At 37.4% G+C, this 12,996-nt stretch overlaps 2 protein-coding genes across 3 annotated transcripts; both read left to right on the plus strand.

Annotated features, from left to right (window-relative positions):
* The first annotated feature begins 24 nt into the window (after window positions 1-24).
* On the plus strand, window positions 25-2,148 carry Dph3 (Diphthamide biosynthesis 3). 2 transcript variants are annotated; one of them, XM_071598171.1, is made up of 4 exons: window positions 25-226; window positions 312-386; window positions 1,926-2,039; window positions 2,123-2,148. In XM_071598171.1, exons 1-3 carry the CDS (start codon window positions 119-121, stop codon window positions 2,004-2,006), a joined length of 264 nt encoding a protein of 87 aa, XP_071454272.1. In that variant the 5' UTR covers window positions 25-118; the 3' UTR covers window positions 2,007-2,039; window positions 2,123-2,148. The 2 variants fall into 2 exon arrangements, with proteins under 2 accessions (XP_071454272.1, XP_071454273.1); XM_071598172.1 differs by lacking the exon at window positions 2,123-2,148 and having other exon boundaries at window positions 312-390; window positions 1,926-1,953.
* Window positions 2,126-6,658, plus strand: Polr3G (RNA polymerase III subunit G). The gene is made up of 5 exons (XM_071599009.1): window positions 2,126-2,324; window positions 3,515-3,684; window positions 5,193-5,319; window positions 6,076-6,194; window positions 6,294-6,658. The coding sequence occupies exons 1-5, from the start codon at window positions 2,126-2,128 to the stop codon at window positions 6,423-6,425; spliced, it is 747 nt and encodes a 248-aa protein (XP_071455110.1). The 3' UTR covers window positions 6,426-6,658.
* The last annotated feature ends 6,338 nt before the right edge of the window (window positions 6,659-12,996 follow it).

Below are 12,996 nucleotides of genomic sequence, written 5' to 3' on the forward strand. Positions count from 1 at the left end.
TTTGGTTGAAGAGACAAGGGAAAAGCGCATTGAAAAACGTGGTTCGACGTAAAATGATTGTGGGGTCGAGAATACCGCACTGAGCGTAATTATTTTTTGTTTGCATTGCGAAGAAGCAATGACTGTCTTTCACGACGAGATCGAAATCGAAGATTTTGAATTTGACGAGGATGAACAGACATATTATTATCCATGCCCTTGTGGTGATAGGTTCCAAATAACGAAGGTGATGAAAGAGTTAACCGGGCTTTCTTAGTTGTCTGCGATGAAGGATGAATTGTCAACGTAATTATTTCAATTATTTTATTTAGGAGGAACTGCTGGCTGGAGAAGACGTAGCAACTTGCCCTAGCTGTTCACTTGTTGTGAAAGTGATATATGATCCTGTGGGTACCGATGTATAACTTTTTTTTAACATGATCTTTCAAATGTTGTGCACCCGATGTTGAATATATCCAACTTTCTAACCTCCACCGAGACGGAGTTTCTCGGTGGAGGTAACTGATTTTTTAAAATATATAGTCTCTGAAATATGTTTTACACCAGAGGTTAGATTAATTTCCAAGTATCGAATAGTAGGAAAGATTATTTCAAATTTTGGTTAAAAATGCATTTAACCGTGCACTTATCACTTAATACTTCTGCATTTGTGTACTAATCTTTTTTATGTCCAGTATTTATTGTGTGAAAATTGAAACCAATTATTGTTGCAATAGGTAATGTACCGGTTAATAGGGGTTTTTGATGGACACGAGCTAACGATGGGTACAACGATAATTCCCTTGTCTGTTTTAACGAAACACCACTCGACATAGTCATGGCCGTGGACTTCTATTTCTGTGCTTGTGGTGCATGTGGCACCCGATTTTCTTAATTCAAATTAGCCCTTAAAGTTCTGAATGCGGTTTTGGATGCAATATTGAACGTTCAGTTTCGTATACTGCCTAATGTATTCGGGTAAGAAATACATGAATCGCAATCAGCAGAGTATATTCATATTACAAGAGACTTGAGACCTCAGAAAACGGTCCCCTGATCAATTGCACCAACGAATTATTACTATGTACTTTCTCTTGTATTTAATTTGAAAAGCAGGTCGTGATTAACTAATAATTTGTTAATGCTAAGAGATGGTGGGTTATGGTTTTCACATAGCTCTGTTTGCAGAACTTGAAATGTTTTTTAAAGTGCACTTCCATCATTCACATATTTAATATTTTTTTCTTGTTAGATGTAGGATTCTTGCTCCACAGATTCTTAAATTCACGACTCATAACGTCGTGTGGTACTCTTTGGCAAGGTTCGTGTAAGTTGTTAAAATGTCAAAATACAAAAATTTCTTTCAATTTGATGGAATCTAGAAGATGCGCCATTGATTTATATCATTACAACCGGATTAGTGTCCAATTGTGTCTCCGGTGATGTGAGCCATATTACATTTGCGCTCCAAAAATGATGCTTGTTTAGGTCCTTGTAGTGCGATTCTGACTGGCAGTCTATCACATCTTTTTTCTTTCTCTACTCTTCTGAATTTTTTACATTCACATAGACCAGAATGTTTGATTATGGACGATACGTTTTGGAAATCACTAAATAGAGTGAACTTGGTTACCTTTAAAAAGCTAATGTTTTTTATTACATATATTTCGTAACGTGTTGGCTCTTGAAATGAGGAATCGCTCATTGATGCGTTATTAGTAATTTCACAGTAACTATTGCTGTTTCTACTGGAAAATTGCTAATATGTAAACAAGGAGTTTTTTGCATACTAAGGGTTTTGTTGAAACTCATATCATTCATGCATGTTTTGACCAAAGTGAGGGAAATGTTTTTATCTTTCAATGTGTTCTCTGTAATTTTAGTTTTTGTTTAGAGTTAGCCAAAAATCTTCAAAACCCATCTATTTTTAATTTCATGATTTTCAGGAGAATTTTAAAGAGGAGTCCGAAGAGAACAAGGAAAGTTGTTTGAAACAGAAAAAAGAAGCCATAGTTTCTGCAGCATAGTTATTTATTAGAATTTTTATTTTGCCACTTAAGGTAAGCTAAACATGACAAATAGCTGAAGATGTGAAAATAAGTGTGTTGATTGAATATGCATTGAGTTATTTTCCATTGTCCAGGTCATGGGGTCAAGAGGAGGACGAGGGGGGGGTCGGGGGGGAGGGAGGGGCAGGGGAATGTCCTTCAACGTCGAAGCGCTTGGCTTTGGCATGGGTGAATCACTTCCAAGTCCCGTCCTTACTCCGCCAAGTCTCTTTCCTCCGCTTCCAAACCTGCCAGTTTCCCTCAGAGCCGAGGACAAAAGAAATACTTCCTTCAGTGGTATGTTTTTACTACTTTACTTTGGCTTAATCACATAATGCGACCTGGATTACACTTAAAATAAGCTTGGCTTGCATTTGGAGGCTTTTTATCTCAACATGCTTTGGTTATGCCGTTCATCAATATTAGTTATATCCAAAAGTATTTTGCATAACTTGGAGACAATTACTATTCCCTTTCCTGCAACTCCCTTCTGTGTGCATACTCACCAAAGGCATTACGAAAATAATTATTATGCTCCAGCTCAGATGGAGATGTGCAGACCCTGTATTAAATGTCTCGGGGAAATGGCACTGCACTGGCAAGTTGGTAGTTTTATGGCATATATTTAACAATTATTCAATGATATATGGAGGTAAATGTACTAATTGTGGATATTTAGAGGTAAATTATGTCTGTTCATAAAGAAATGTGATGCCAATCAGGAGTGCCTTTTTTCATGGGCATTGTTGGTCTTTTCTTGTCGCTATTTCATCTTAACATCACCTTGAGTGCACCTTTTTGCATTTCCTGCTTCTGTGGGCGAACAGGGATTTTTTTTATGCCGTCTCTCTGTGATCTATAATGTGGTTCTTTGTTGACTTTTTGAGGAATGGCTAACAAATGAGGCAGATCTTATGAATGAATACTAAGGCATTTCACTTTGCATAAAAAGTCTAAAATACCCAATCTGCTTTCATTCTGATTTTATTTTTGGATTGATTTACTCTACGAATCCCTCCCAGATGTGAGACTCCATGTACCTTTCTGGGAAATGGAAAAGTAATGCTCATCATGTTCTCATTTTGAGATTTTATTTTCGCAGGAACCAAACAAATGGTGAAAATGCATAATCATTTACAGACAGTATTCAATTTCTGTTCCGTATGTTCTCTTAGTTTTAAACTTAACCTATTCATATTGTGTGACATTCCATGAATGTTGGAAAATCAGGGAAAAATTTAGAGAACCCTGATAATTTTCCTCATTCTGTTGACATCTTTTGTAGGTCATGAAAATTGTGTGACAATATTTTCTAAATCGAAAAGATTTACCATACCGTTTAAAAGATTTGTACCGTATAATAAAATCTGTGGAAAAGTACGAGTCTTTCTTTCCTTTTTAGTAATGGATAAATCAAAAAGCATAATTAGTGGAATGGTATAGTAATTCTGTCGTTTCATAAACTGTGGCAATTTATCTTTCTGCAGGAAGTGTGGATTGGGATTATTGCGTGATGGTGAAAAAGAGCCTTGTGGATTGGCTCTGGGATGTCTCGCCCTTTTCCACCATAATTGGCGGCCCAAACGATGGTGCTGGAAAAGCCGTGACAACCGCAGCCAATGTGGGCGGTGTGGAGCGTTATTCGGACAGATATCTTGTAAGTTTGCATTTATTACCTATAATTGGATCACCGTATTCCTGTTCTATCAAAAAGATAAAGTCATTGGCTTTTGTGGTTTTGGAAATAGTGTGCCGTAGTAGATTCAGGAAATTTGTGGAATCTGTAAGCCTTGGAATTAGGAAAGTGACATTTACTGGCATTTAATCTTCTGGGATTGGACAAAAATCTTGAAATGGAAGGGACAATGTCAATTGAAATAAATGCTCTTTGAAACGTCCTGCCCTTGTTTTCCTTTAGAAGGATTGTTTAACTTATTCACAAACTTAAATGCATGCGTTAAATGATTGTGACGATACAGTTATATGGTTCTCATGACTCATGGATGCAAAGGACACAGAAATAGCATTCATAACTGAAAACATTTCATGTCTTTCGAATATCTGAAGATGAGGCTTAATGGTGAATTATGTGTTCTGTGATACTGGGTAACAGTAATAATATCTACTGTACAGATGACAATGCACGTCCATCTTAAAAGCCCACCCATGTTTTAACGAGTGAAATACAAAAATGTTCTCTTCACCATGTGCAAGGCATATCGTTTTCTACCTTACCACTCACACGAGTTCATGACTCCTTTGGTCGTTCAGCCTTCCCAGGGGAGAGAATCTCCTCACCCTTTGTTCATTACTATACATATTTTTGTGTTTATATTGCGTGATGAATATTGTATCTTAATGGTTTATATGCATATAAATTTTACATTTTGCTGACTTAACCTAAATAGCACATTGTCATTTTTATTCTCTGTTCTCCCTCTGCTTTCATTTAACTATCTTCAGTGATCTTATGGAAGTTTTCACGTAAAATTGAGTCTCCTCGGGAGGGTAGTGTGATGCATTGCATCATACAGGTCCAATAATCCTTGATATCTTTCCATAACCCTGCACCACACAAACATGCCTCTTCTTTCCTCTCTCCATCACTTGCTTGAAATTTCATGTGGAAAATTCATGAATGGTGTTATTTCCTGTTTGACAAGGGATCTGAATTGCATCTACGGATGCAAAAATGTCATCATTTGGCATTTTCTTGATTACCGTGCAGCTATGACTTTGTCTGAGAAACTAAAGACTTGAGATTCAATTTGTAAACAGTCATTGACACTGCACACCATTTGCATATTTTCTAAAAATCTTTAACAAAAAGATAATGGTTAAACATACTAGTTTGAGTGAGTAAGAGGCATGTGAAATGAATTTAGTAATGACCTTAATGTAGGGGGAATTGCTAGTTTTCAGTGACTGATCAAAACTTTTGTTGATACACTTACAATTGTAACATTGTCACACTGAATTATTTTACGTATCGTTATCGATGAGTGAATCAGGCTCATAATTTATGTCAGTGGTTTATGCTGTGGTTGAGGTCCAGTCTAAATTATGAGAGATGAATTACTTATTTTGTAATAGTTACACTTCCCATGATTTTGATTGCAAAATGTCTACATATCTAATGTAATGATCATAGAACATATTCTCCAGCTTCCCCAGGTGCCAGGGGATAAAGATCTTTGTTGTTTCGACTGGAAGAGGCTGCCCAAAGAGTTGAGACCAGGGTCTGGCGTCAGTGCCAAACCAGTCAAGAGGGCAGCAGGAGAGGCCTCCAAGGGTAATAACATGCAGGAATTTTCATGTACTTGGCATAAATTTAAACTGAATAATTTGCACTAAAAACTTTAAACAGAAATTATTGAGGTGAGATCCTCTTTGAGATGTCTTAAATATTTAACTTCCAGAGGCTTTACAAGTGGGGGAAAATATTAGTCATTTTGATGAAGTTTGTCTGTGAAACAGGATAAGCATATTCATAGGCCTAGCGTAATAAAACGTGGTTCGACTTAGAGCTCACGGAACGAGGATTTTTATTTTGGTATTGTGCTCTTTATGTGGTTTTAATGCTGCGTGCAAGTATTCCTCCAGATGCATTGGCATGGTGATTATATCTTGCTAACATTAGATTTTACACTCCTCTGTGATGGAAATAATAATTCTACGACAAATTTTCAAAGTTCATGAACTGCTTATTTTTACAGTCCTCAATGGACCCCCACAATTAGAAAATATTTACTGATTAAATGCCACGTGGATGAGAATAGATTTAAAACAATAAAGAGGTAACGGTAAAGATAAAGTGTCATTCGTGCCCTGGACTAGGGGAAATCCTCCTATGAACAAAGGATTTTATAAGCAAAAATGTTAAAATATAATCTGTCTAAACATGAAGTTACAAATCTAATCTTGACGCTGTGTGTGGGCATGGCATGCCAAGATTGCTTCTGGGCATTAAATTGATGTGTTGCTATATTTGATTTAGATCGGCACGCCATTTTGTGTTGGAAGCTGTTAAATTTTGTCCTTTTGCCAGAGGGTGTGAAACCGAAGAAAGTGCTGCGCAGAACTGGTGTGGCACGCAAGGGGGATTTGGAGAAGCGTCTCGCGGAGCTGGAGAGGAGGGAGGGTGAGGAAGATGGCGAGGAGGGGGAAGTTGCGGGGGAAGGGTCGCGAGGGGCAGGGGGTGGAGAGGGCGAGGAGGGGGCGGAGGGCGAACGGGAAGGCAGGGAGGGTGGGGGGGAGGGGGAGGAGGAAGAGGAGTTGGAGGAGGAGGACGAGGAGATGGACGACGGCACAGATTACATCAGCTCCTACTTCGACAATGGCGAAGGATATTTGGATGACGATGATGACAACGGAGGAGATGATGGGCCCACCTATTAGTTTGGTGGCCGAATGCATATTTTTGTGATTGAGTTTTCGAGGACTTATACGAAGCCCGATGCTTCAAGTCATCAAATCTATCGCTTTGTGTCTATTTCAATGTTTTTGTAAATATCTAACGTTGTTGTGTGTGCAAATGTTCAAGATGATGATTGTGAAATTTGAATGACTTAGAGTTCAGTTTTTTGTATCAGGCATACATTTTATTTTATTAAATACTAGCGATAATTGTATTTTTTGTTTGATAATGTCTTTGGTTCCAGTTTTAAACCCCGCTAATTTTTAATTTAGGATAGCAGTGTTGAGTGGATGAATTTGTCGTTGGTGACCTGGGAATGTTTCATTTGCATGGGTGAAACCACTGATTATATATCCATTACTAAAAAGGAAAGAAAGGCTCGTACTTTTCCACAGATTTTATTATATTAAATTTTATTATATTAAAAATATTATAATAAAATCTGTGGAAAAGTACGAGTCTTTCTTTCCTCTTTAGTAATGGATATTAAATACTTCCACGAAGTGAAGCCTGAAACAATAGAATACACTGATTATATAATTTAAACATATTTAAATGTTAATTTGAAGGCCTTCCCTTTCAATGTTCTTGAGCCTTAGACCAGAGTGCTGCACAAAAGGTTTGGTACTGGGAGCATGATTTTGGGTGTATTTTTGGCATACTACAGTCTGAATAAATTGGCAATGGATGATACTTGTTGATATGCGTGGCCAAAAAATATTTTCTTCTCCTACTTGCATGTGAATGGAAACCGTGCATGCCCATGGCCTAGAATAATATCCAGGGCCCGCTCTTCATGATGAGAGTCATTTAATGAGAATTGACGAAGTACTGGGTAATATCTCTCAGAACTAAAACATTTCTCCTTGAAATTGGAACACTTCACGAAGCAGGACTTCCTCTATTTGCATGTGAATGGAAAGTCTTTGCTCGTGGCCTCGTGTACCATCTGGGGCCCACCGTTCATGATGAGAGTCGTCTTTTCAATCGGACTTTTGCAAAGAACTAGACAATTACTCCCAAACTAGAACATTTTTTCCTTGAATATTGAGACATTACACGAAGCAGTACCCTTTGGGTTTGTTGATGGTGTATCGATGATTATGTGATGTAGACCTGTTATTATTATTTAGGGGAACCCCGTTGAGAATGCAGCAATTACAAGGTCACTCAAAATACACTGACTACAGAATTGAACAAAATTCAGACTAGACAAGACTCGTCATGGTATGTCAATGTGGATAGTTTGGGAAACTTGAGGTTTATGGTGGAAGTGTGTGTTCCAGGTCTGAAATATTGTGGACACCTTTGGACGGTCAGATTTGCTTATAACATGAATGCAGGTGGCATTTTATATTCGTATCCTAGGTATTTACAGTGGATATTTTTTTCAACAGTGGATTTCAATAAAATAATTCTAGAATTTTAAATGTTTTATGTTTTACTTGAGGGGTTGACTGACATGGACGTGGGGAGACTCATTTTGGACCTAACAAATAAATGAGACATTTTTTCAAATTTATTTTTATTTTTCAGTCTCTTTGTAAGTCACTACACTTTCCAGCAATGCAATAACCCTTTTATCCTCCCAAATAGTAGTTGACATTTTTCTCAGTAAATTAAGCTTTTTCGTATGAGATAAACTTCCATTGAAAATCTTTCTCCTGAAAGCAAAACATTAAGGTAAGAAGTCGGGTAAGGTTGCTGGGGACCAGATCTAATGAATACGTTGAAAGGTCAACCAATTAAAATGCAATAATTTAATTTTAGCCATGGCAATCACCGAATCGCGAGTAGGTTTGTCCTAACGGAAAAGAACTTTCATTTTCTATAATTGCGGTTGGTTTTTTGCAATTTCTGCCTCCTGCTTGTCAATAATAATGCATAATACTCTCATGATATTGGTTTACTTTTTTGAAGATAATAGATTAACCCAATTCCGTGACTATCTCAAAAAACACTATCTGAAGCAGGGCCGTTGAATTTTAAATGAGTACGGTGGTTTCACGTTCCACATTCAACTAATAATTGTTGCGGGACACCATCTCGTTTGACAACTGCCGGGGAGGCGCCAGGCCTGGCCCCCTTATGTCCCCCAGGAGAGTGAGGCTTCCTATCTGCCTCAGAATGTTGAAAATATCGCCATTTGGGAACTCCGGCAGTACATCTCGTATCACCACTCTTTCTGCTTATTCTGGTTGCGCTTGCGTACATGTTATTATTGACAACAACTCGTCCATGAATGTGCATCAAATCTTTCAATACTTTTCAGACTTGAGGTCGGTATGAATCCTTTCACTCAAAAGCTTGGTTGCATGAGTTGTATTATTGCCATTACGAACTGGGTCAGCTACCTCGGTAGCATATGTCATTAGGGTGGGAGGTTCTTTAGCGATTATGCCCGTCTTTTTAGTGGGGTCATTTTCATTTGGCTGGATTCTTTTGGTATGGAGTTGAGAACATTGGTCCATGCACTTGGGGGGTTTATTTGAAGTATTCCATCCAACTCCCTTAACTTCTCCAGCATAGCTCGTCATATTCCTCCGTGATGACACGTTGCTTGTGGTAAAGGGAACCATTTGGTGTTTTTGAGAGTGCATTTGTTTGTGTGATTGTTGTCTCTCCTCAACATTTCATCGCCAATGAACTTTGCGACATCCAAATACTCTTCCTCCTTGGGATGCTTTTTTAACAATACTCTTTCTCTTTATAGGGTTGGGAAATAACACCGCTCTGATAAATTCTCAATTCTAACTCCTTGCCTATGTGAACTCCTACTTCCATCATTCTTTCATGAGCCCATTAAGTAGTTGAGGGAGGAAGTCGTCTGTCTCCAGTCTAATTTCATTTCCCTGAATGACCTTTCTATCTCGCAATCGAGCATCTTTCCTCTTTTGTCTAAACTTGCCAACTTAATTTTTTTTTCACATGCATCCTTTCCATCATTGCTTTCCTTCCCGTTTTCCCTGTGCATTATTTTCTTTTCTCTTGGATCTTTCCTGGTTCAATTAATAACTTCCCTGACTTATCAAGATAATGTGCAAAGATTTTCCCTTCCATTTGTTGATGCTCTTACTATCCTATACAGTGCACCAATTTTATCCTTCATTTATAAATTTCCCATGCATTCACACTGCACCTTCACCCATGCTTCTTTCACCCCGTTAGTTGCCCTTTTTGGTTTTATATCCACTTCTATACCTCATTCTACTCAACTCTGTAATCAGCTATTTTCTTCTTTCATCTATATTCTCCTTCATCTGATCTGTTTCTTATTTTGAGAATTGAGCCAATTTGAAACACAAGTATTGTTTTAATATCCAACAGTAGAACCCACTTGGTACCAGGAATTCTACAAGGCATGCATGACTCGTACATTCATGGCAAGGCAGCATTCCCTATTTCTCCCTGTAACTTCATAGAGAATCCTGGTAGCCAGAAAAACCACAATGAGCTTGAAGTGGAATTGGGTGACTCAAGGAATCATCAGATCTGCGGGTTCAATGCCAACCGTTCTAACCACGCCAACTTAGGAGGTCAGCAAAAATATTTGCAAGTACAATCACTCACATATTAAGTCATTGGCAATTAATGATTTATCGGGAATTATATAATAAATTAGCCTACTACAATACTAATCAGTAGTCTTAAATCATTATTAAAGAATATTAATGTAATTCAACGAAACATTCATTGAATCACTCAAAACAACCAGCTGGGATGCAAAACCCAAAATTAATGTATTCTAGGAGGGAAAGTTGCAATGGTCTCCACGATTTTTAAAATTAGAACAGCTCATTGACATAAATAATGAAGGTAGTTCAAAAATTGAAAAGCTCTAACCATTGACTACCAAAGTTGCAAGAGTAGTCCGGCAGGAAACCATTTTCATTGTATTAGAATTATTTTCTTTCATTTAGAATACTACATATTTATTACAAACGAACCCATATTTATATTTACATGAATTGGCAATATTTGATACGATATAAGGAAACGAGGTATGTCAATGATATAATAAATAGCAGACATGAGTGTTACCACTTGAGAATTATCATGTATCCATTTTGTTAATGGAAAACTTCGGGTGCATGCAAATTAGTTTTTGTTATATTAAGGTCCACTGAAATTCAGTGGTTATTGGAAGAAATATCAATTAATTTGATCCGTACTAAGCATACTTGAACAACAAATTATAACAAAAATTTAGCAGTTTATGACTCAAGAGTTAACATTATCAATTGCCTTGCCTCATAAATTGAAGCCCCAGAAGAGAAGTAGAAAAACTAGGTCAGAATTCTGAATGACATTTCAATTAGTTTTTTAGAATGGCACTAGGTTTTATTTGACATACCTGGCGCCAGCTTTTTGTTTTTTAATACAATTTAATGGCATGTGCTACGATCACATTTATTTCATTCACAGGTTGTGAAACAAAATTTAATAGAAATTCAGTTGCATCCCATTAGAATAGAATATAATTCATCACAGTAAAAATGTAAGCATTGGTTGGGTAACCTTAGACAACAGTAAGATTTCCCCAAGTATCAATTGCACTGATTTAATCTGCTTTTGACCGAGTCCAGAACTGCTTTTATCAGCTGAGCACCAGCTCCTTATAAATTGGACACAAACCAAGGCACCCAATCAAGCCAAAGGCCAATCTGAAAAAACGACGGTGAAGCTCACCTCATTCAATGTCACGCACGGCATGTGAACTTCACCCATCAGGTCTCTCTTGGTGACAGCAGTTTCTCCAGCCATGCTTCTGGCTTCTTCAGTTCAGAAGTGACAGTGCATCAATTTTGGCCATCTTATTTAGGGGACAGGAAGGCCTACATTGGCTCTCATTGGTTGAACCAGGTGGGTGTCATCCTGAATACTCTCTTCTAGCTATTAGCTAGCATATAACCCTCCTCTCAGTTGTAATTGACGGGGCAATTATGGTTATTTCTGTTGCCTGCCTGTGAGTAACCTCAAATAGTAGCGGCTCTCACCGCAAATCACTTTTGCTTTACCAGAGTCCACCACGATGCCTGGTTCAGACCACATGTGCTCTGAGGTGGAGGAAAGCTTCTACTTTCCAAAGTCATTTCAACTATCTTACTGAACCTAAAGGCAATCACAAGTACTTGGTTCAACTTAATGGCAGGCTCTTTGATGACACGGAGAAGAGCGTGAATACATTTTACTTGCAAGTGACTGGCTGATGGTACAGAAGAGTTTTTGGAGTGAACTGTATTTCCACAGATCACGGCATTATGCTGCTTGGTTTTATTTAAATGCAAGCTACAATATTTGCATGTTAAATTTTCATAGAGATTTGAATTGAAATAAGACAGTGTTTTATCTACCCAGAAGCAGTATTAAAGGGAAATAACTATAGGGAATATGAAAATGTATCCACATCCATGTCAAGCCTGAAACTCAAATTCAGTAAAAGAGAACGGGAAGAGCGAGATATAAATTGTTGAAAACAGCGTAGGTGGGCCCTTCCAAACACACAAAAGTTGTCTCTCATACCTTTGGTCGAAATGGTTTCATATTTCTGTCTTTACTCTGATGCCAGGGAAATTTAAACCTAAAAGTTTCTCAAAACAATTAAAACAGTATTAATTACCATATCAAAGAGGGAGGGAATTATAAAAAGAGAGACAGATATATCTTGCATAGTTAGTGAGATGGCTAATGAATGAAGTCACCCATTTGCAAAGTATTTCTAAATTTGAATCAATAAATTTTGCAAGACTTAGGGAATGACTGAACATGAATTCTTGGCCAGTAAAGCATTGGCTTGCAGTCTTGAGGTGACAGTTTTGACTACCTTCCCTAAAATTTACAATAAATTTTAAAAACTTTTGTCATCCTTCAAGACAAATTCATTAGACACACCATCCCATGCCATACAAGGCAATAAAACAAACATTAATTATTGGATAGTGGACAGTGTTTTCCGTGAGAACACTCAAGAATGTTACTTCAACTGAAGAAGGCATGGTTTATTGTCACATCTGGCTCCTGGAAATCTTAAGCCCCCAATATTTACTAACAATTAAAGGGTTTATCATTACACCATTAATGTGGAAGAGAAAATCCATTGTATATACATATATATTCATATTTCATCTATAATTGTTCAGATGGAATTGGAAGTCAATGTTACAACTAAGCCAAAAAAATCTGTAATTTAAATTTGAATAAAAAATTATGCAAGGGCTAAGTAAAATTAAGCTACATAATAGATAAATAAACATAGCAACTGAACAGTTGTTAATATTTTTCGTTAAATGTCAATGCCCTTTATCATGTGTAACATTACCAACAGCAAAAATAATTATCATTACCAAACCGAACGGTATTAGGGTTAACCCTGTGAAATTTATCCATGATGGAAAGGAAACAAACTATGCAAATTTCACTTGAATAGAGATTTATTCACGACCCGGGTTTCAAACACTTAATGTCATCTTCAGGTGACACTCTCCTCCTCACCTGAAGATGACATTAAGTGTTTGAAACCCGGGTCGTGAATAAATCTCTATTCAAGTGAAA

This window comes from Hetaerina americana, unplaced genomic scaffold (assembly GCF_022747635.1).
Source record: "Hetaerina americana unplaced genomic scaffold, ioHetAmer1.1.p SCAF_10, whole genome shotgun sequence".
Lineage (NCBI taxonomy): Eukaryota > Metazoa > Arthropoda > Insecta > Odonata > Calopterygidae > Hetaerina > Hetaerina americana.

What these genes read in the sequence shown, in the direction of transcription:
- Dph3 (XM_071598171.1), top strand. Translation starts at nt 119, where the DNA reads ATGACTGTCTTTCACGACGAGATCGAAATCGAAGATTTTGAATTTGAC. An exon ending in ATAGGTTCCAAATAACGAAG is followed by an intron (nt 227 to 311) that starts GTGATGAAAGAG and finishes TATTTTATTTAG; the next exon opens with GAGGAACTGCTGGCTGGAGA. An exon ending in TGAAAGTGATATATGATCCT is followed by an intron (nt 387 to 1,925) that starts GTGGGTACCGAT and finishes CATGATTTTCAG; the next exon opens with GAGAATTTTAAAGAGGAGTC.
- Polr3G (XM_071599009.1), top strand. Translation starts at nt 2,126, where the DNA reads ATGGGGTCAAGAGGAGGACGAGGGGGGGGTCGGGGGGGAGGGAGGGGC. An exon ending in AAGAAATACTTCCTTCAGTG is followed by an intron (nt 2,325 to 3,514) that starts GTATGTTTTTAC and finishes ATCTTTCTGCAG; the next exon opens with GAAGTGTGGATTGGGATTAT. An exon ending in AAGATGGCGAGGAGGGGGAA is followed by an intron (nt 6,195 to 6,293) that starts GTTGCGGGGGAA and finishes GAGGGGGAGGAG; the next exon opens with GAAGAGGAGTTGGAGGAGGA.